Source organism: Macaca nemestrina, chromosome 4 (genome assembly GCF_043159975.1).
Source record: "Macaca nemestrina isolate mMacNem1 chromosome 4, mMacNem.hap1, whole genome shotgun sequence".
NCBI lineage: Eukaryota > Metazoa > Chordata > Mammalia > Primates > Cercopithecidae > Macaca > Macaca nemestrina.
Window position 1 is genome coordinate 98,485,096 of NC_092128.1, and position 22,312 is coordinate 98,507,407.

At 36.2% G+C, this 22,312-nt stretch overlaps 1 protein-coding gene across 13 annotated transcripts in view; it reads left to right on the forward strand.

Annotated features, from left to right (window-relative positions):
- LOC105475772 (Tax1 binding protein 1) overlaps positions 1 to 22,312 on the forward strand; it is a 91,121-nt gene that overhangs the window by 65,360 nt on the left and 3,449 nt on the right. For 5 of the 13 annotated variants that reach the window (XM_071094959.1, XM_071094964.1, XM_071094961.1 and 2 more), the window contains 2 exons: positions 12,169 to 12,340; positions 12,729 to 12,877. In XM_071094959.1, coding sequence (XP_070951060.1) covers positions 12,169 to 12,340; positions 12,729 to 12,877 — 321 coding nt within the window. The remainder of the gene's footprint in view (positions 1 to 12,168; positions 12,341 to 12,728; positions 12,878 to 22,312) is intronic. The other 8 variants (XM_071094962.1, XM_071094966.1, XM_071094963.1 and 5 more) reach the window with 2 other exon arrangements.

The window sequence follows — 22,312 nt, forward strand, 5'->3', positions numbered from 1 at the left end:
TTTGGCATTCTACTGTAAGAAAGAACCTTCGTTTGTCCTTGTTTATATATGTCTGTGTGGTATTGTTCCAGTAACAATTTTCTGACGTCAAAACTGGTATTCTACAATTCAGTTCAATTCTGATACTAACTACCATGAGTTAGCGTAGACCCCCCAGGTTAAGGGCTCAGTCCCACAGGACTGCTCCCACTTTAGAGGCCAATTACAAGTGAAGTCCTCAGGCTACTGATAGCAATCATTTTCTTACACTTATTCACACATAAGTACTTAATAGCAAAAATTATTATGTACCATTAATAACAGTGAAAAAATAATGTGGCACACGTGGAATTTTCTACTTGTGGCATCATGTCAATGCTCAAAAAGTTTCAGTTTGGAACATTTCAGATTTTGGATTTTTTTATCAGGGAATGCTCATCCTGTGTATGCTTTTTCTCAACACTACTATATTCTGAAAATCATTCCGTATATGAAGTTCATACAAATCCTCCATCTTTTTTTTAAACAGGTGTGTAGTACTCCATTGTACATACCATAATTTATTCAACCAACCTCGTATATTTGGCCATTTAGGTAGTTTCTAATATTTTACAAATAATACTACAATGAAAGATTCTACAGTTTTCTGGTGTTGGGGTAGTACCTTCAAGGTAAATTGCTGGAAGTGTGATTGCTGGTTTGAAGGGTAAATGCATGTGTAGTTTTGTTAGAGATTGCCAGATCCCCTTTCATAGAGTTTGTATTATTTTTTGTTTCCACCAGCAATGTATGAGAAGTGGACCTGTTTCCCATATAAATTGTAATCAGGTTTTCTAATTTTTGCATATGGGATAGATTAGGAATAGTATCTTAGTGTAGTTTTAGTTTGCATCTCTATTATGAGTGAGGTTAAACATCTTATCTTTTTTGTGAGTTTTTTGGCTCATTATTCTCTGATTTTTGGTTTGTTTTACTTACCTTGTTATATATATATTTTTTTCCCCTGTTAAGAGATATTAGCCCTTTATCTGTGATATATATGTAGTAAGGATTTTCTCTCAGTTTATTTGACTTTTGACAGTGCTCACTATGCTTACTTTTACCATGTAAATGTTCTTTATTTTTGTGTAAAGTGTGGTACTGCCTTGACCAGCAGTGTCAGCACCATCTGGAAACTTGTTAGAAATCCATATTCTTTGCTGGGTGCTGTGGCTTACGCCTGTAATCTCAGCACTTTGGGAGGCTGAGGCTTGTGGATCACCCGAGGTTGGGAACTCGAGACCAGCCTGGCCAACATGGTGAAACCCCGTCTCTATTAAAAATGCAAAAATTAGCCAGGCATGGTGGCTCACGCCTGTAATCCCAGCTACTTGGGAGGCTGAGGCAAGAGAATTGCTTGAATCTGGAGGCAGAGGCTGCAGTGAGCTGAGATCGTGCCACTGCACTCCAGCCTGGGCAACAGAGTGAGACTCTGTATCAACAACAACAACAAAATGCATATTCTTGGGTTCTGTTCCGGCCCTGCTGAATCAGCAGCTCTGGAGATGATGCCCCAAAATATGTGTTTGACAAAAACCCTCCAAGTGTTTCTGATTTATGCTCAACTTTGAAAACCACTGATGTGTTGCATTTGAATTTTTATTTTCCACGAAAAGCATTCCCTACACCCAGGTTATAGAGGAGTTCACTTGTGTTTTGTTCTAATACTGATATAGTTTCAGTTTTTTTTTTTTTTTTTTTTTTGAGATGAAGTCTTGCTCTGTTGCCCAGGCAACAGTGCAGTGGTGTGAGCTTGGCTCACTACAACCTCTGCCTCTCGGGGTTCAAGCGATTCTCCTGTCTCAGCTTCCTGAGTAGCTGGGATTACAGGCTCCCGCCACCACACCTGTCTGATTTTTGTATTTTTAATAGAAACGGGGTTTTGCCATGTTGGCCAGGCTGTTCTCAAACTCCTGATCTCAGGTGATCCACCTGCCTCAGCCTCCCCAAGTACTGAGATTACAGGTGTGAGCCACCATGCCCAGCCAGTTTCAGTGTTTTGTTTTTTTTTTTTTACATTAAAATTTCTTATCCATTTAGAATTTATTCTTAGATATCACAGAAGGGATGAATCTAAGTTTATCTCCTTCTAAATTGCTGTCTAGTTATCTCAATCCATTTATCAAAATGCCGGTTTCGTGTCAGTGATTTGAGATACTAAATTTACTGTATAATAGATTTCCATGTGTAGTTGGGTCTCTTTCTGTACTTTGAGTACTGTTCCATTGATCTGTCTGCTCATATGGTAGTACCATGATGTTTTAACTGTAAGAACTTTGTAGTCTATTTTAATATTTGGTTGGGTTAGTCCTTTCTCATAACTCTTTGTTTTCAGTGTTTTCTGGCTTTTTTCTCTTGAAGGGTTAGTTTTCCATATCAATTTTAATACCAACTTTTCTAGCTCTAGAAATGATTGTTGGTATTTTTATTGATATTGCATTAAGTATATACATTAACTTAGGGATAACTAACATCTTGGTGATATTTCTACTTTTTAATAAAGAATAGGCAATATGGGATGTGTCGTTCAAATCTGTTTTGTGTCTTTCAGGAATTTTAAATAATTTTCTTCCTATGGGTTTGGAAGAATTCTTCTTAAAGTTTATTCCTAAGTATTTTTGTTTTTCCTTTTGAAAATGGGATTTTCTCTTTCATTGTATGTTGTAACAGGTTATTGTTTTTGAATGTGGGGCTCTTGAACTTTTTGTAGCTTTTAATTTTTATGTAATTTCGAACTCAAGTTGAAAAAATAGTATAGTGAACTCTCATATATATTCTTTCCCCACCATTTGACAGTAACTGGAGGTGAAGACATAAGAGTCCCTGCATATTGTATCCTCAGTACAAGGATGTTCTTTCAGCCATGTTACAGTTAACAGATTTAGGAAGTTTAACACTGACACAGTATTATCATCTAACCTACAATACATATTAAAATCGTATCCTTAATACTTTGTTTATTGTTTATAGTCTTTTCTTCCCTGATCTAGGATCTAATCCATGATCATACATTGCATTTAGTTATCATGTGTTTAGTTTTCCTTTATCTGGAACAACTTTATAGCCTTTCTTAACCTTGACATTTTTGAAAAATATGGGCCAGTTATTTAATATAATATTGATTTTGGTTTAATATTTCATCATGATGAAACTTAGGTTATGAATTTTGCCAGGAATGCTACAGAATTTAAATATCCTTCTCAATACTGGTAATCTTTCATTATTTGGTTAAGGTATTGTCCACCAGGTTTTACTGATGTAACATTAATATTTTCCCTTTGTAATTAATAAGTAATTTGTAGGGAGATACTTTGAGACCATGTAAATATCTTATTCTTTATCAAACTTTCACCTGGTATTTTAATATCTATTAATGATCTTCTAACTCCATCATTCCTTCTATATTGATTAGAATTTTTCTGTAAGAAAGAGCTATCTTTTCTTTCCCCCTAATTTGTTTATTTATTCATTGATTTTTATCATTGTAAATTCATGGATTCCTGTTTTATTCAGTGGGTTACAGTCTATTTTTATAATCATTTTGATACTCAGCTTGTATCAGATTTAACTAATAAGAGCCCCTGCAAACTAGCTCTTGTGGCTTTTTATTATGTCTTTCATTATTCTTTGAGCACTTATTACTTTCTGGTGCAGAAAGATGTTCTAGGCTCATCTTGTTATTTTCCTGCCCCAGCCTGGAATCAGTCTTTTGTCCAAGGAGCCCTGTTCCATTTACTGGTGAATGTAGTTTAGAAACCAAGATCTGGGCTGTAGGTGTGCCCTCATTGATTCATAGTCCTTAGCAGACAGCTAGAAAATACGTTTCTCCCCCTCTCTTTATATTAAAAAATAGCAACACACACACACACACACACAAAACCCATGAGTAAATACTTATATCTCCAATTGTAGTCTAAAACTACAGCATAAATTCTAGTCTTCTCTCTTTCCATAATATAACTTCCTTTTCTAATTAGACTAGGAACCTGGTCTCAGTTTCCTTGATATATTTACTCAAGTGTTGAATACACAGAAAATAATTTCAGAATTGCTAACCCATAACACTGTGAAAAGCACATCTAACTAGAGTTCAACATTTGTTTCATTTTTTGGCGGGTGGGGTGGAGAGTGTAAAATTTACATATTTAGTTGTCCCATGGTGTACTCTCCATGCTCCTTTATTCTCAGAGCATCCCCATAATGGCAGAGAAGAGGAATATATTATCTCTCCTGTTTACCAGTTGGGAATATCAGAAACATCCTTAACTTGTCAAATAATTTGTAAAACTGGGGTCACTGTGAGCCATTGTGGGTACCGAAGAAAAAAAGTATTTAGGCACCCTGGCAAAGGCAACCAGCTAAACAGACTTGTTCCTGGGAGCTGGAATAGTAAGAGGTGACTACTTCTGACAAAATCTGTTTCTTAAACTGTGGTGGCTTTCTATTTTAGGAAAATTATGAGTCAGCAGTTAATATTGTTTTGCTCAGTTAAGATAGCTACACTCATGTTTTCCATGCCTTTGTCAGTAGGAGAGATCCCCCAGGGATTCTTGACCATTTTTGTCTCTAGTACCCTTTGATATTTTGATGAAGTCTGTTTTCAGAAAATGATTTAGAATGAGTACAGCAAAATGTGTAGAATCACAAAGGAAAGGCATTGTTGTGGTTATCAAAATATTAAGACAAATTTGTGATATATGTGATAGTAGAGTATGTGCGTATTCTTTTAAATGTTAAATAAGATTTAATAGCCTATCTAATAATGACTAGAATTTTGAAGCAGTGATGAATAGAAAGGCTATTTTGAGATGGCTACAACAAATGTAGTTCGACACAAATGGAAGATTTAGCAGCATGTCTGATAATGACCATAATTTTGAAGTGGTGATGAATATCAAGGCTATTTTGAGATGGCTACAACAAATGTAATATGAAACAAATCTATTTGATTTCTGTAGGTGGCCAAATTGCAGGCACTACAACCATTATTGTGTTCTTTGGCCTACATTCCTAATGGAAGAAAATCCTAAATTTTAGTTAGAAGTTAGCGAGTAGATACAATGTTTTTGCCCATGTAAGTTAATGGACCTCCTGAAATCTAAACATGGACCCTTTGAGGGGCTTTGTGAATGCAAGTTTAAGAACCTTCTCTAAGTCCAGGTATTATGTTTTGGAGGGGAGAGTTCAGTCTTCTGATTTGCAAAAGAACCTAACCTTAACTATCTTGTCCATGTTCAGGCATTCTCTCTCCCCCATGAGGAATCAAAGCTACTTGTCACCAATCCTGTTCTTACCCTGAATCCTATTTGCAAGGGATTTATTGTATCTTTGATGGTAGAGTAGGCATATTAGATTAAACTCCCTATTAGGTTGGAACTCTCTATAAAGTTGCTTGACTGTACCAATGCAGCATAAATCTTTTGATGAAACCCTTGACTGTATTTCAGTAGTATGTTATTTGCTTACGGAAGAATTTAAACTCTACTTCTTTTTGCATAAACTTTTGATAGTAGAGTATGTGCTTATTCTTTTAAAAGCTAAATAAGATTTAATAGCATGTCTAATAATGACTATAATTTTGAAGTGGTGATGAATAGAAAGGCTATTTTGAGATGGCTACAACAAATGTAATTCAAAACAAATGGAAGATTTGGAAGTATTTTATTATCTCTAACTTCTTTTGTGCCTTTTTGAGTTTTTTTTTTTTTTTTTTTTTTTTTGAGACGGAGAATCTTGCTCTGTCACCCAGACTGGAGTGCAGTGGAACGATCTTGGCTCACTGCAACCTCTGCCTCCTGGGTTCAAGCGATTCTCCTGCCTCAACCTCCTGGGTAGCTGGGACTACAGGTGTGTGCCATCATGCCGGGCTAATTTTTTGTAGTTTTAGTAGAGACAGGGTTTCACTGTGTTAGCCAGTATGGTCTTGATCTCCTGACCTCATGATCCACCCGCGTTGGCCTCCCAGAGTGCTGGGATTACAGGCATGAGCCACTGCACTCGGCCCTTTTTTTTTTTTTTCCTTCTTTCTTTTGAATCGTGTTTGAAATATTTCTTGGATTTAACCTTTCTTTTTTTTCTGTAGTCACATACCAGTCTTGAATGACTACAGTAGCATCTCTGGGGTTTTTAGTCATGGCAGGAGATGAAGGATATCTTTTGAATGCCTGTCTTGTTCTAAATGTATCTCCTATTTCTCAATAGCCCTGTAAGGCTTAGAAAAGATAAATTCTTTAGGGTTATTAGTGCTGATCTGATGATCAAATCTAGGTCAGCCTGATTCCAGTCTACCATGCTGTGCTGCCTTCCTACTAATTTGCTTCTTGTTTGCATATGCCCATTATTGTTTTCCTAGATCAACCTTACCAAGGACCATTTTTACCTGTTGTTATTGTTCAAAAACCTGAAGGCCCATTGTAGTAAATTGTATGACAGATTTGACACATCTGACCTCCAACTTGTCTTTTCAGCTATATCTCCTACCTGAGACAGGGTCTTGCCTTGCTCTGTTGCTCTCCAACTCCTGTGCTCAGGTGATCTTCCCTCCCAAAGTGCTGGGAATATGGGCATGAGCCACCATTCCTGGCTCCTGCTACTCTTAATATGTATCCTTTGCTTTAGTCATATTATTCATTTACCAAGCCTGAAATATGTTATTCTTTCTCATATCTTCTGTATCCATTTATTTACTTTATGTCTATAATGCTTTTTATCTGCTTGGTGAAAATTCCTGAGGATCCATCTCAAATGGCTCTTCTCTATAGTCTCTTCCTAGTATACAGTGTTTCCATTTTGATACATTGCATTTTACCTTCATCTCTATACTAGTCCACTTATCACAATTAGTTGTTAATTATTTATCTAGAGTTGTACCTTTTATTAGACTGAATTCCTTGCAGGCAAAATCCATTTCCAGTTAATCTTTGTATCTCTAGTTCCTAGTACGCTACCTGTTACATAATTGATGGTGTGCTAGGTATCTTGAATGAGTATTTTCTTTTTTTGCTTAAAGTTTCACAAGTCTTATTTTTACAATAAAATAATGAATGATTGAAAGGCAGGAATGCCATCTTAACCTCACAGTTTTACACAGTACCTGGCGGAGTTGATACATGGACATGTATTTATGAATGGACTTGCTTAGAAAGAACGTTTAATTCCTCCATCTCTTACCAAACCTAAGTTGACTTGAATTTTTCTTAATGTTTGCCAGTTTTGCTCTTGATGATGACTTTCATTTTAAGGTTACTTAGTCCATTTTTTGGATCATTTATATAGGTAAAAATGTGTTAACTTAGAGTCTCATCTCTACCCCCAAGAAATGAAAAGCAGCAAAACCAGCTAAACTTTCCAGACTAAATTTTTCATTCTTATATCCTTTGTTAATAAGGCCTCTGGTTGACTTTTTTTTTTTTTTTAACAGCTCTGTTAAGGTGCAGTTTACATGTAATATAATCTGTTCATTTAAATGCAGTCTGATGACTTTTGGCAAATGCATGTAGTTCTGTAACTACCATTTCACCCAAGCAGTGTAACATTTCCATTACTGCACAAAGTACCCTCTTGCTCATTTGCAGTCATCCCCTCCCGCTACCCCCCATCCTAGAAAACCTCTGGTCTGCTTTCTGTCGCTGTTGTTTTATGGCTTCTAGTATTTCATGTAATTGCAATAATGCAGAATTTATCCATTCATTAGCTGATAGACATTAATCCTCTTACCAACTGATGGACATTTAAATTATTTCTGATATTTTGCTATTACAAGTAATACTGCTATGAACATTCTTACACAAGTCTTTTTGTGGACATATGTTTTCATTTTTCTTGGGTAGATACCTAGGAGTGGAATTGCGGGCTTATATGGTAAGTGTATGTTTTTAATGAAACAGCCGAATTGTTTTCCAAAGTGGCTGTACCATTTTGTATTCCCACTGGCAGTGTATGAGCATTCCAGCTGCTCCATATCCTCACCAGCACTTGGTATTTTTGTCAGTCTTTAATTTTAGTCATCCTACTGGGTGTATATCTCGTTGTAGATTTTAGTTTTAATTTCCCTGATGACTAGTGATGCTGAGCATCTTTTCATGTGCTTACAGGCCATTTGTACATATTCCTTTGTGAAGTTTCTGTTCAAATCTATTTTTTTTTATTGCGCTGTCTGTCATCTTTGGTTGCGACAGTTCTTTATATATCCCAGATATAATTCCTTTGTCAGATATTTTGATGTTGTTTTCTTCCAGTCTGTGGTTTGTTTTTTCTTTTTTTTACAACATTATCTTTCGAAGAGCAAAAGCCTTGAATTTTGAGGTAGTCCAGTTTATCAGTATTTGTCTTAATGATTCATGCTGTTCGTCCTATCTTAAATTTTTGCCTAAATCAAGGTTATGAAGATATTCTATTTTTTTCTTCCAAAAGGTTTGTAGTTTTAGCTCTCTTACTTTAGATTTATGATCTATTTATTTTTTATATGGTATGATATGTAGTCAAAGTTTGTTTATAAATACCCAGTTTTTAAACATCATGTTGAAAAGACCATCCTTTTCCTCCATAGAATTTCCTCTACATCTTGAGGTATTTTAAATGTTGAAAATACTCTATAAGTATGGGTCTACTTTCAGAATCTATCTTCTATTTTATTGATTTTTACCAAGGGTCAGAAAACTAAGGCCTATGTGCTAAATCTGGCTTTATATAAATAAAACTTTATTAGCACATGGCCATGCCCATTCATGCAGGTATCATCTATGACTGCAACTGCAGAGACAGATTTCAGTAGTTGCAACAGAGACTGTGTGGCCTACAAAGGTGAAAATATTACTGTTTGGCCCTTTGCAGAAAAAGATTGCCAACTCCTTATCTATTTTCTTATGCCAATACTCTACTGTCTTGTTTACTGTAGCTTTATAATACATCTTGAAATCAGGTTGCATAAGTGCCCCAACTTTGTTCTCTCTCTTTTTTTTTTCCCTTAAAGACGGCGTCTCATCCCGTCTTCCAGGCTGAAGTGAGTGGCTTGATAATGGTTCACTGCAGCCTCGACCTCTTAGGCTCAAGTGATCCTCCTGCCTCAGTCTCTGAAATAGCTGGACTACAGGCATGTGCCACTGTACTTGGCTAATTTTTTTCTTGTTTTCTTTTCTTTTTTTTTTTTTTTTCCTGAGACAGGGTCTTACTCTGTCACCCAGGCTGTAGTGCAGTGGTGCCATCATGGCTCACTGCAGCCTTGACCTCCCAGACTCAGGTGATCCTCCCACCTCAGGTTTCTGAGTAGCTCGGACTATAGGCACATGCCATCACACCAAGCTAATTTTTGTATTTCATGTAGAGTAAGGATTTTGCCATGTTGCCCAGGCTGGGCTCAAGTGATCCATCCACAGCCACCCAAGTGCTGGGATTACAGGCATGAGCCACTGTGCCTGGCCATTTTAAAATGTTTTATTGAGATAGAGTCTCACTGTGTTGTCCAGGCTTGTCTCAAACAGGCAATTCTCCTGCTTCGGCCTCCCAAGTGCCACGTTGTGAAAATCATTGAGAAACAGGAAATGAAGGTGGCTTGTCCAATCTGATTCTAAGGCCTGAGGAATTGTACAGTGGCCAATAGTCACACACATCCCATTAGTAACTACTTATTTAGGAATGAAATAAACACATTACTTTTTTTTTTTCAATTTATGTGTAGTTTTTTTTTTAATGGTCACTAAATTTGTTAGAAGACAAATACTTAACAGTCAGTAAATCCTTACTTAACATCATAGAGCAGTTGTTAGAAACTGCAACTTTAAGTGAAAGGACTTACAGCAGGTTGAAAGAAATAACACCTCATGATCCACCCACCTCGGCCTCCTAAAGTGCTAGGATTACAGGCATGAGCCACCGCACCTGGCCCCCTTTTTTTTTTTCTTTCTTTTGAATCGTGTTTGAAATGTTTCTTGGATTTAACCTTTCCTTTTTTTCTGTAGTCACATGCCAGTCTTGAATGACTACAGTAGCATCTCTGGGGTTTTCAGTTATGGCAGGAGATGAAGGATATCTTTTGAATGCCTGTCTTGTTCTAAATATATCTCCTATTTCTCAGTAGCCCTGGAGTTACAAGCATAAGCCACCATGTCCAGCCTGTTCTGCTTTTTACATATGGGCTATTACAGGACCTTTGTATTTCTGTGTACATTTTAGAATTATTTTGTCAATGTGTACAAAAGCCTACTGGGATTTTATAGGTATTGCATTGTAACTATAGTTAATTTGGGGGAATTAATAGTGTAAAAATACTAAGTTTCTAGTCCATGAACATGTTATATGTCTCCATTTGTTTATGCTCTTTTTAATGCATTATTTTGTTTAGTGTAGAGGCTTTGCACATCTTTTGTATATTTATTCCTAAACATTTTATCTATTGATTTTACTCTAAGTAGAATTACTAAAAATATCATTTTCCAATTATTTATTGTATGTACAAATACAATTGATTTTACATATTGATCTTGTATACTGCAACCTGACTAAATTATTTACACTCATTTTACAAAAAAAAAAACTCCTATTTTTTTTTTGAGACGGAGTCTCGCTGTGTTACCCAGGCTGGAGTGCAATGGCGCGATCTCGGCTCACTGTAACCTCTACCTCCCAGGTTCAAGCAATTCTTTCTGCCTCAGCCTCCTGAGTAGCTGGGACTACAGGTGTGTGCCACCACGGTTGGCTAATTTTTTTGTATATTTAGTAGAGACGGGATTTTACCATGTTAGCCAGGATGGTCTCTATCTCCTAACCTTGTGATCCACCTGCCTCGGGCTCCCAGAGTGCTGGGATTACAGGCATGAGCCACTGTGCCCGGCCATTTTCCTAGTTTTTATAGATTTTTTGGGATATTTCACATTCATCCTCATACCATTGTGAATAAAGATTGTTTTACTTCTTCCTTTCCAATCTACCTTAATTTTGCCTTGATCCACTGGCTATTTTGAATGGAAGTGTTGAGAGCAGACATCATTGCCTTATTATTATTGGATCTCATTATGATCTTCAGTAGAATCATTTAGTTTTTCGCCATTAAGGGTCACAGTAGGTTTTTTTTAGGTGCCTTTTACGAGGTTAAAAAAGTTCCTTTTTATTCTTTAGTTTCTGAGATTTAAAAAAAATCATGAATGACTTGGATTTTGTAAAATATTTCTTCTGCATCAATTGAAATTATCATATTTCTTTTTCTCCTTTATTAAAAGGTAAATTACATTTATTGATTTTTGGATGTTGAACTGCATTTGGTTTTTGGATGCTAAAGTGACTTTTTTTGTGATAAAGTCCATTTGATCAGGTTTTATTTTTTAATATTGGGTTTGACTTGCTATAAGCTAAGGCTTTTGCATCAATATTTATGAGGGATAAGGTCTCTAGTTTTTTTTGTGAAATCCTTGTTTTTGGTATAAGAATAATACTGGCTCTGTAAAACAAGTTAGGAAATGTTTCTTTGTATTTTGAAAGAGTTTATACAGGACATACTTTTATAAAAAAAATCTTAAATGATAGAATTCACATTTTTCTTTTTTTAAGGAGACTTTTTGGCCAGGCACGATGGCTCATGCCTGTAATCCCAGCACTTTGGGAGGCCAAAGTGGGTGGATCACGAGGTCAGGAGTTCAAGACCAGCCTGACCAACATGGTGAAACCCCATCTCTACTGAAAATACAAAAATTAGCCAGGCATGGTGGTGCGCACCTGTAATCCCAGCTACTCAGGAGGCTGAGGCAGGAGAATCGCTTGAACCCAGGAGGCAGAGGTTGGAGTGAGCCAAGATTGCGCCATTGCACCCCAGCCTGGGCAAAACTGTGTCTCAAAAAAAAAGAAGACTTTTTATTCATAGCTAAGTTGTAAGAGATTCACAGTTTACCCTAAATTAACTCAGTGAGAATGATGTACTTTTCTTGGCACAAATAAATTTGAAAATACATTGGCTTTATCCTGCTTTCTGATTTTGTTATATGTGGAGGATACATTTATGAGAAGTTGAGAGCCAGCTTTTCTAACTGTATTTCCAATTGCATTCCAACTTCATAATAGGAAATAATTTTCTTGTTATATTTTGACTAAATGTTTAATAGTACTGTACTTATGAAATATTTTACTGCTTTGCTTATTCATCTTTGTTTTTGTTAATTTTAGGAACTTAAAAGGAGTCTAGAAAATCAAGCAGAAAGGAAAATGGAAGGTCAGAATTTCCAGAGTCCTCAATGTCTCAACACATGCTCAGAGCAAAATGGTTATGTTCTAACACTATCAAATGCACAACCAGTTCTGCAATATGGTAATCCTTATGCATCTCAGGAAACAAGAGGTTATTACAGTATTTTTGGTTTGGGGTTAGCTGCATCTGGAGCTAAAAAAAATGCATCTGCATTTTTTTATGGTTTATATTTTCGTAGATTAGCAAACTGCTGGTATAATCAACTCTAATACAAACATTATTTTATTTGTATAATTAGCAGTTTTAATATTTAACAGTGTAACTGGCCTCATCTATAAGTGATGCACCATGAGATGAGTAGTTTATTTGCTTATTACATTTAGTTCACAATTTAAAAAATCACCTGGGTTAAAAATAAAAACATCTATTTTTTTCATGTACCAAAGTGGTTCTTTATATACTGTTCATCATATCTATACATACAGATGTTAATTTTAGTAACCGGTTTCACTGTACCCTTCCAAAAATTTTATTACAGATGGAGCAGATGGTGCTTTTTACCCAGATGAAATACAAAGGCCACCTGTGAGAGTCCCTGCTTGGGGACTAGAAGACAATGTTGTCTGCAGCCAGCCTGCTCGAAACCTTAGTCGACCTGATGGCTTAGAGGACCCTGAGGATAGCAAAGTAATTTTGAATTTTCATTGTGTGAGCCTGTCCCTTTTTTATTTTTTAGCTTATGTAGAGAGTTAAGGGTATGTGTGCATATGTGTATCTTTGTGTGTGCATGTGTGTGTGTGGAAGGAGAGTGTGTACTTGTGCCTGCACATAATTGTCTACTTGATTTTTGGAAAAACCTGCTTGTATTTAAATTAGAAAAAAATCTACCAGTATGCTTCAGACTTATACTTTAGGAGTTATATACTAAAGTAAAAGATTAAGTTTAGGGAATAATCTCAGATATTGTAGTTATCAGATAGTTTAATCTTAAACATCACTAAGTAACTTACTATATTCTTTTGATTATAGATGTACTAGGCTTGAAGCAGCAAAGTGTTAATGGCAATATTATGTTTCCTTATAGCAGCTCTTTTTGGATAATAGTTTCTTTTCTTCATAGAAGCTCTTTTTGGATTTCCTGTGCATTAAGATGAATTTAAAAGAAATGCTTTATCGTGCTCTTTGCAAGTACAGTGGTATCATGACCTGTTTCTTATTTAATCTAGTTTGCTGCATTTAATTGCTATTAACCTTTGCAGAAACTGATCAGTGTTCAGACAGGCATGATTTTAGCCCTAGTGCTCAACACCCATAATGGAGAAAAATGTATTTCTCCCTCCTGCCTTTTGGCCTCCTATGTCCATTACTGGGAATAATTAGGAAAACTGTCAGAACTTTTGTAGCCTATTTAAGGTCTAGAGTATCATCTTACTGCTTTTTCACACCTTTACCTCACATTTTGCATATTTAATCTGATCATTCTTGGCACAGATGTTACATGTGACAAGACTTTCTCTTCTGTAGTCATCTGCTTCAGTTTAATTAGCAGAATGTTCTTTCTGATCTGTGTGCTTTGCCCTCCTGCAAACCCATGAGAAGCAGTGTTAGAGTCTTGTGCTCATTTGCTGACATGCTTAGATTTGGTAATGAGATGGAGGACTTTTAATATGCACACTTTGAGTAACTTTATTTTGCAGTCAGAAGATTTTTCACATTAGAAAGTAATTCTTATGTATATTCAGAATTTAAAAAAATTATTGTCATTACAACAATAAAAAATCACTTGCAAATGAAGTGTTTTAGTAAGTAAGTTTAGTAAGAATATGGAAAGCAAATTTGAGTTAATCTGTTCTTTCTTTCTGTTTCTCTGCCCTGGGAGTGATTAATAGCCACAGGCCCCAGCACTTTTGAGTCAGGGTTGAGGTGACGTACCTACTCTTTCAGCCTACCCTGGTGCCTACACCTGCCATGTCTCCTCTCTTCTGCACCAGAAACTGTGGTCAATTGTCAGATCAAAAACCTTTTGTGGCTCCCATTTACCTAACTTTAACCTCATAATTATGACAGCAGCAAACATTTCTACACCCCTCTTTGCCATTAATGCTGAGCTCTTTAGATAGAGTCACTTATTGGTTCTTCATAGCAGTTCTTCATAGCAGTCCTGTCACAACTTTATAATGGAGGAAACCGAGAGACAGATTAAATAGCTTGCCCCAAATCACATAACTGCTGTAGGTAGAGACAGGATTGAACCTCATGAGATTGGCTATAAAAGCTGTGGTCTTAGCTACCTGTCAAATGGACTAAACCAGAGGTTTTCCTACTTTCTTAGTTCATGGCACCCTTAGCATGTCAGTAATTTTTTTTTCACAGTAACTCCTACACCAAAAGAAGGACAGTAAGTCCTCACTTAATGTCATATATAAGTTACTGGAAATTGTGACTTTAAACCAAATGATGTATAACAAAACTAGTTTTTCCCTCATCAGCGTTTTAATGAACCGACAAAAGAAATGATGTTACTTCTTTCAACCTGCTGTAAGTCCTTCATTTAAAGTTGCAGTTCCTAAGAACTGCTCTATGATGTTAAGTAAGGACTTACTGACAGTTAAGTATTTGTCTTCTAACAAATTTAGTGACTATTAAAAAAAAAACTACACCTAAATTGAAAGAAAATTAATGTGTTTATTTCATTCCTAAATAAGTAGTTACTAATGGGATGTGTGTGACTATTGGCCACTATACAACTCCTCAAGCCTTAGAATCAGATTGGACAAGCCACCTTCATTTCCTGTTTCTCACTGATTTTCACAATGTGGCACTTACTTTATATCACAGCAGCTGCCAAAACCAGCATCTCAAAGATAAGATGACATTGAAAGGAATGGGTAGCACTATTCAAAGTTGAATCTGTGAGCCGTCTCCAACGATTGTAGTTGTTCACGTGGTATATGACAAATCCACATGCTCCTCAACTTACAATGGTGTTACATCCTGATAAACCCATCATAAGTTGAATATGTGTTTTCGACTTGAAGGATATTTTCAGCTTACAGTGGGTTCATCGGAACGTAACTCCATCATAAGTTGAGGAACGTACTGAATGTGTATTGCTTTTGTGCCATCTTAAAGTTCAAAAATTGTAAGTCTAGCCATTGTGTGTTGGAGGCCAACTCTAATGAGTATTCTGTGTACTTCTGCATATATAGTATCTTTAGAAAATTTAAATTATCCCACAGTAATCCTCGGAATTTACTGTGGTGCTCTAGGTACTTTCATACCTCATTTTGGGAACTATGGGTCTAAATCGTTGCTTCTCAAAAAAGTGGTTTGTAGACCAGCAGTAGTGGTATCTCCTAGGAGTATGTTGGAAATACAGAATCTCCTGCCCCACTCCAGCCCTACTGAGAATCAGACGGCATTTAACAAAATCTTTAGGCGATCATATGATTTTTAACATTTGGGATACACTATTTTAAAACTTCCTAACCCTAATCGTTCAAGGCCAGATTATTTTCTCTTCCCTTAATTCATATCTTACTTTCTAGTTGTGTTCTTGCATTTCTTAGTGTTTCTCTTCTACTTTCATTCCTTTCTCCTCTGTCTCTTAAAGATGAAAGCCCACACATTCTATTAATATGTGGCTTATTTGAAACTTTCCACATGAGCCCTTCACTGTGAACCCCTAAACTGAAGACATTTTTTGTTGATAGACAGTTTTTTCTTTTTTCTGGTGAGTTGTAGCTTTTATTCTCAGAAGGGTCTGTGACTCCAAAATGATTGAGAACCAGTGCTTGAGAGAGTCAAGGCCTGTTTCCCATTTATCATGATGCACTGTTTGAGTTTTTGCCTTTCTCAAATTTGCCATTTTTCGTGTATTATCTTACGTTTTAAATTTAATTTTAATGTGTTTTCTGTTTGCAAAAATAGTGTGTGGTTACAGTCAATTTCATCTTTATCAAGAGTGCCAAGACAGTTCAAGAGGAAAAGAATAGTGTTTGCAACAAATGGTACTGGGAAAATTGTATATCCAGTTCGATGAAAGAGTGAAATTAGACCCTGTGCTAATATCCTGTGCAGAAATTAACTCAAAATTGGATTTTAAATGTAAGAGCTAAACTACAAAACTCAAAACATATAGATAAATCTTTATAACTTGGATTAGGCAGTAGTTTCTTAGATATGACACCAACAGCATAAGCAACAAAGAAAAAATAGATATAGGTTGACTATCCCTTATCCAAAATGCTTGGGACCAGAAATATTTCAAATTTCAGATTTTTTCAGATTTTGGAATATTTGCATTATATTTACCAGTTGAGCACTTCTAATCTGAAAATCCAAAGTCCACAGTGCTTCAGTGAGCATTTCCTTTAAGTGTCATCTCAGTGCTTAAAAAGTTTTAGATTTTGGAGCATTTTGCTCTTCAGATTTTTGGATTAAAGATATTCAGCCTGTAATTGAATATGTCATCAAAAGGATTAAATGAATCTTTGCTGTTCCATTTAAAATTTTTTACACACAGTTATTTCCAACAGATAATATATAGCTGGTTGGCATCTCGTAATGCTGAATATTCCCTTTTCTATACCATATTAGTATAATACCTTTTATATAGTAGAGGCTTTTTAAATGTTATTAATGAATTTAGTTTAAAGAAATGTGTTTGTTCCATTTTTGCCTATTAAACTATTTAAAATTCAGGCCATCTTAGAAAAGTAATTGTTGGGCTGGACATGGTTGCTCACGCCTGTAATGCCAGCACTTTGGGAGGTCTAGGCAGGCAGATCACTTGAGGCCAGGAGTTTGAGACCAGCCTGGCCACATGGCAAAACCCCATCTCTACTAAAAATACAAAAAAAAATTTAGCTGGGCATGGTGGCACATGCCAGTAATCCCAGCTGCTTGGGAGGCTGAGGCATGAGAATTGTTTGTATCTGAGAGAGAGAGTTTGAAGTGAGCCAAGATTGTGCCACTACACTCCAGCCTGGACAACAGAGCAAGACTCTGTCTCAAAAAAAAAAAAGAAAAGTAGTTAATTTTTTGTGGTAGCTTTATTGAGATATAATTTACATATTGTACAATTAGCCATTTAAAGTATACAATTTAGTGGTTTTTAATATATTCACAGAGTTGTGTAACCATCACCATATTCAATTTTAGAACATTTTGCTCTTTACCAAAAGAAACCCTGTACCTTGTAGCAGTTAACCTCTTCCCATTTATTCCCACCAGCCCAGGAAACCCTCAGTCCACTTTGTTTCTCTATAGATTTGTCTGTTCTGCACAGTCATATAAGTCAAATCATAAAATTGTTATCTTTTGTGACTGGTTTCTTTCACTTAGTATGTTTTCAAAGTTACCCATGTTTTAGCATGCATCCATGTTCAACATGAAGAATGGGTTTTCTTGTTTGTTGGTTTGGATGTATAGATTGAGCGTCCAAAACCCAAAACTGAGTGCTGACATGATACTCAAAGGAAATGCTTACTGGAGCATTTTGGATTTTCAAATTTGGGATGCTCAGCTGGCAAGCATAATGAAGTATTACAAAATCTGAGAAAGTCTGAAATCTGAAACACTTCTGGTCCCAAGCATTTTGGGTAAGGGAGACTCAACCTGTCCCACATTTTGTTTACCCATTCATCTGTTAGACATTTGGGTTATTTCACCTTTTGGTTATGGCATACATGCTTTTGTTTGTGTAACTTTTCACTTCTTTGGGGAAAGTGGAATTACTAGGTCAGTTCCACTAGTAGTTGCTGGAGTAGAAATGGTAGGAGTGGAACTGCTGGGTCATGTGGTAACACTTAGGTTTATCTAAACCTTTTGAAAAACTGCCCGATTGTTTTCCGCAGTAGCTGCATGACTCTACATTCCCGTCAGTAGTGTGTGAGCATTCCACTTACTCCACATCCTCAGCCACACTTGTTACTGTCTTTGTGAAATGGTTCATCGTCATGATTTTGATTTGCATTTTCCTGGTGGTTAATGATGTTAAGCATCTTTCATGTGCTTGCTGGCCATTTGTATATCCTCTTTGGAAGAATATCTGTTCAAATCCTTCTACCGTTTTCAAATTGGGCCCCTTATTAGAGAATATGGTTTGCAAATATGTCTCCCATTCTGTGGGTTGTCTTCACTTTTATGATGGTGCTGTTTGCAGCACAAAACTTTTTAGTTTTAGTGAAGCTGAATTTATGTTTATTTTGTTGCTTATACTTTTCTGTTATACCTAAGAAACCATTGTCTCCAAAGTTTTTAATTTACTCTTGTGTTTTCTTATAAGTGCTTTATAGTTTTAGCTCTTATATTTGGTTTTTGGTCTATTTTCAGTTAATTTTTGAATATGGAGCAAAGTAACTAAAGCTTTTGAAAACTAAAAGAGCTTTGCAAAATTATTTTTAATTTTTGAATATGGAGCAAAGTAAAACTTGAAAACTAATAGAGATTTGCAAAATTATTTTCTTTCTGATTTTAAATACTTTTAAATTAGATAAATGATATAGTTCAATGTTATTTCTTCATTGATTTATTACTAGAATTGAATGTCTGACAAAGCATAAACAATAACATCTCATAAGAAGAGGAGGAATACTGACTAATATTGTATAGTAATACAAAGGTTTGAGGGGCAATTTAAATAAAAGTTTTAAATAAAAATTTTAAATAAAAGTTACCCAGAGTCATTGGGTACTCTCTTTTCCCTTATGTATTGATTTTGGTCTTAGCAAATATATAAATTTCTTAAAGTGTGAATGCTCTTGAACTAAAGTAATAATTACCAACTTAGTAAGAGTTTTGTTAAGTGGTAAAACTTTCTTCCTTGATATTCATTACTAATTCCTGAATGATAACTAAGTATTTCAATTAATAGTTCCTAGCAGAGGTAGAATTACAACACGGTTTGGGAAATGCTGAGTAGATAAAGAGTCCCACAGTCTGGATACTAATAATACAGATGATGTAACTCAGTCATTAACCCCTGAGTATGTATTCCCATAAGTTGATTATGATAGATGGCATTTTTTTTTTATTGTGGTAGAATAAATATAAAATTTGCCATCTTAGCCATTTTTAAGCATATAGTTCTGTAATGTTAACTTTACTGCTGTGCAGCCAATCTCTGGAAACTCTTCATCTTGCAAAACTGAACTCCTTACCCATTAAACAACAATTCCCATTCCCTCTTCCTCCAGCCCCTGAAAACCACCAGTAATTTGAATTTGACTACTCTGGGTACCTTATGTAAGTGGAATCATACAGTATTTGTCTTTTTGCGAACGGCTTATTTCACTTAGCATAATGTCTTTCTTCAAGGTTCATCCATGTTGTAAACATGTATCAGAATTTCATTCCTTTTGAATAAGGGTAAATAATATTCTACCCTATGGATATATGCCACGTTTTGTTTATCTGTGCCTATATCAATAGAAATTTGGGTTGTTTGTACCTTTTGACTATTGTGAATAACGCTGCTGTGAACATGGGTTCGTGATTGAACATATCTGTTCAAGTCCTTGCTTTTAGTTCTTTTGGGCATATACTCTGATGTAGAATTGCTGGATAATATGGTAATTTTATTTTTAATTTTTTGAGGAACTACCATGTATGATCATGATTGTATTTTGAAGTTAGTGTGATCTAACCCTAGTTTATTTTCCAACAGGTTATAACCCCCTTTACATCAGGCCAGGCAGGTGACTCATGCTTGTAATCTCATCACTTTTGGGGAGGTCAAGGTGGGAGGATTGCTTGAGCCCAGGAGTTTGAAACCAGCCTGGTTAACATAATGAGATCCTGTCTCTTAAAAAAATATGCCGAGTGTGGTGGTACACTCTGGTAGTCCTAGCTACCTGGGAGGCTGAGATGGGAGGATTGCTGGAGTCCAGGAGGTCGTGGCTGCAGTGATCCATGACTGTGCCACTGCACTCCAGTCTGGGTGACAGAGCAAGACCTTGTCTCAAAAGAAAAAAAAATTACTATTAAATGTCCAAGGTGGTCACATGCTTTTAATAAGAAAACAAGAATGTTTTTGTACAGAGTATATCCTGAGCAGATAATGAGAAGTTTTTGGGTTTCAGATTGAGTGTCAGTTTATCGTAGCTTGTTTCCTTTGCTTAAAAACCAGTTTGTAATGGAAAGAGTATTGTGCTGATGGGTGTAAAGGTAGATGAACACAATAGGGCGTTTAGATCTTTAAATGGATTAAAGTAATATTCATAAAAGTTTTCTGAAAAGGTTTTTCTTAAAATTTGGAATTGTTCATATATTTCAGTATGGTATTCTCAATAAAATTTGCTTACAAGATTATTTTAGTAGTTTAGCTAAAAGACTAGGTGGTGATATTTTAAAATGTGCTGTTAAACCCTTTGGGTTTGTAAGTTTCAGTGCTGAAACTGATAATTTAATAATTTGAGGTAGAAATATTTCTAAAACAGAATACATGATTCTCTGGCTTTCATTTAATATAACCTTGATGATCAAGGTTTATTTAAAAAATCAATGTTACATGGTGTCATATTCTTTTAAGATGCATAGTAAGGCTGTGTGATCTGTTACCAATAGTGAAATGCCTAACATTGGATATTTCGAGTTCTTGTCTTGCTTTTCTCTTTTTCCCAATAGCTTTTTTTTTTTTCCTAAACTGCCAGTCAGCCTGCTTATAATAGCTTCATTTCCCAATTAAAGTATTTTTAATCTACTATGGCTCTGAAACTAACCAGGCTTGTTGAGTAAAATAGAATAAATGTATTCTCGGCTGGGCGCGGTGGCTCAAGCCTATAATCCCAGCACTTTGGGAGGCCAAGACGGGCGGATCACGAGGTCAGGAGATCGAGACCATCCTGGCTAACACGGTGAAACCCCGTCTCTACTAAAAGATACAAAAAAAAAAAAACCAAACTAGCTGGCCGTGGCAGCGGGCTCCTGTAGTCCCAGCTACTCCGGAGGCTGAGGCAGGAGAGTGGCGTAAACCCAGGAGGCGGAGCTTGCAGTGAGCTGAGATCCGGCCACAGCACTCCAGCCTGGGCGACAGAGTGAGACTCCGTCTCAAAAAAAAAAAAAAAAAAAAAAAAAAAGTATTCTCAGGTAAAGATTTCACTCATCATTTTGCCTGTCAATATCATGAGAAACGTTATTATATGTATTGGCTTCTTAAGAGTGCTTACTGCATACTCTCTGATTTCAGCCTATGTTCTGAGTAGATGGTTCATGTTTTATTTCATGAGAACTTATTGTTTCTCATTATAACATGTAGAATTATACTCCTGAACCCCTCTCCCCTTTTATTAGGTAATAGGTAGTAGAAGATAACAGAATAATCGAGTTATCATTGCCAAATTATACATGACTTAGAAAGTATAAATTACTTCTACTTTTTTTCCCCTCCAGGTATTTAACGAGCAGGGTTAACATGTCTGACAGGTTGTCTGAATCTGAAACCTTAGCTACAAACTCTACTGTTAGCTGATTCATGGAAGCAGTAAATTGGTGTAGGCTGTTAGCTATTATAAAACAGGAAAAGAAGGTTATGAGATTTTTGGTTCCATTACATTTTTGGCCTTTGGAAAATTGTGTTCTATCTTAAAATATTTGTCATTAAAAATTCTAAAAAATATATCAAGACCTGCCCCGTTTTATCTTTTCCCATTATTTTCTTCAACATTTCATAATTTTGGATTTTTGTTTTTCAAAGATGAGTGAGAAACTTTTGTTCCTTATCACTGATTTGTAGTTATTTAAGCATACTCAGTGTTTCAGAGATTGTTGCTGGGAGGCCTAAATCTGGGAGCTAGAGTAACCTGGCACAGAATCAGAATTCACTGTCAGCAGATTCAACTACTTTCTCATCTTCCTTCTTTGTATCTACAGACTTAAAAGCTATCTGGGGCCGGGCACGGTGGCTCACGCCTGTAATCCCAGCACTTTGGGAGGCCGAGGCAGGCGGATCACGAGGTCAGGAGATTGAGACCATCCTGGCTAACACAGTGAAACCCCGTCTCTACTAAGAAAAAAAAATGCGAAAAATTAGCCAGGCGTGGCGGCGGGCGCCTGTAGTCCCAGCTACTCAGGAGGCTGAGGCAGGAGAATGGCGTGAACCCGGGAGGCGGAGGTTGCAGT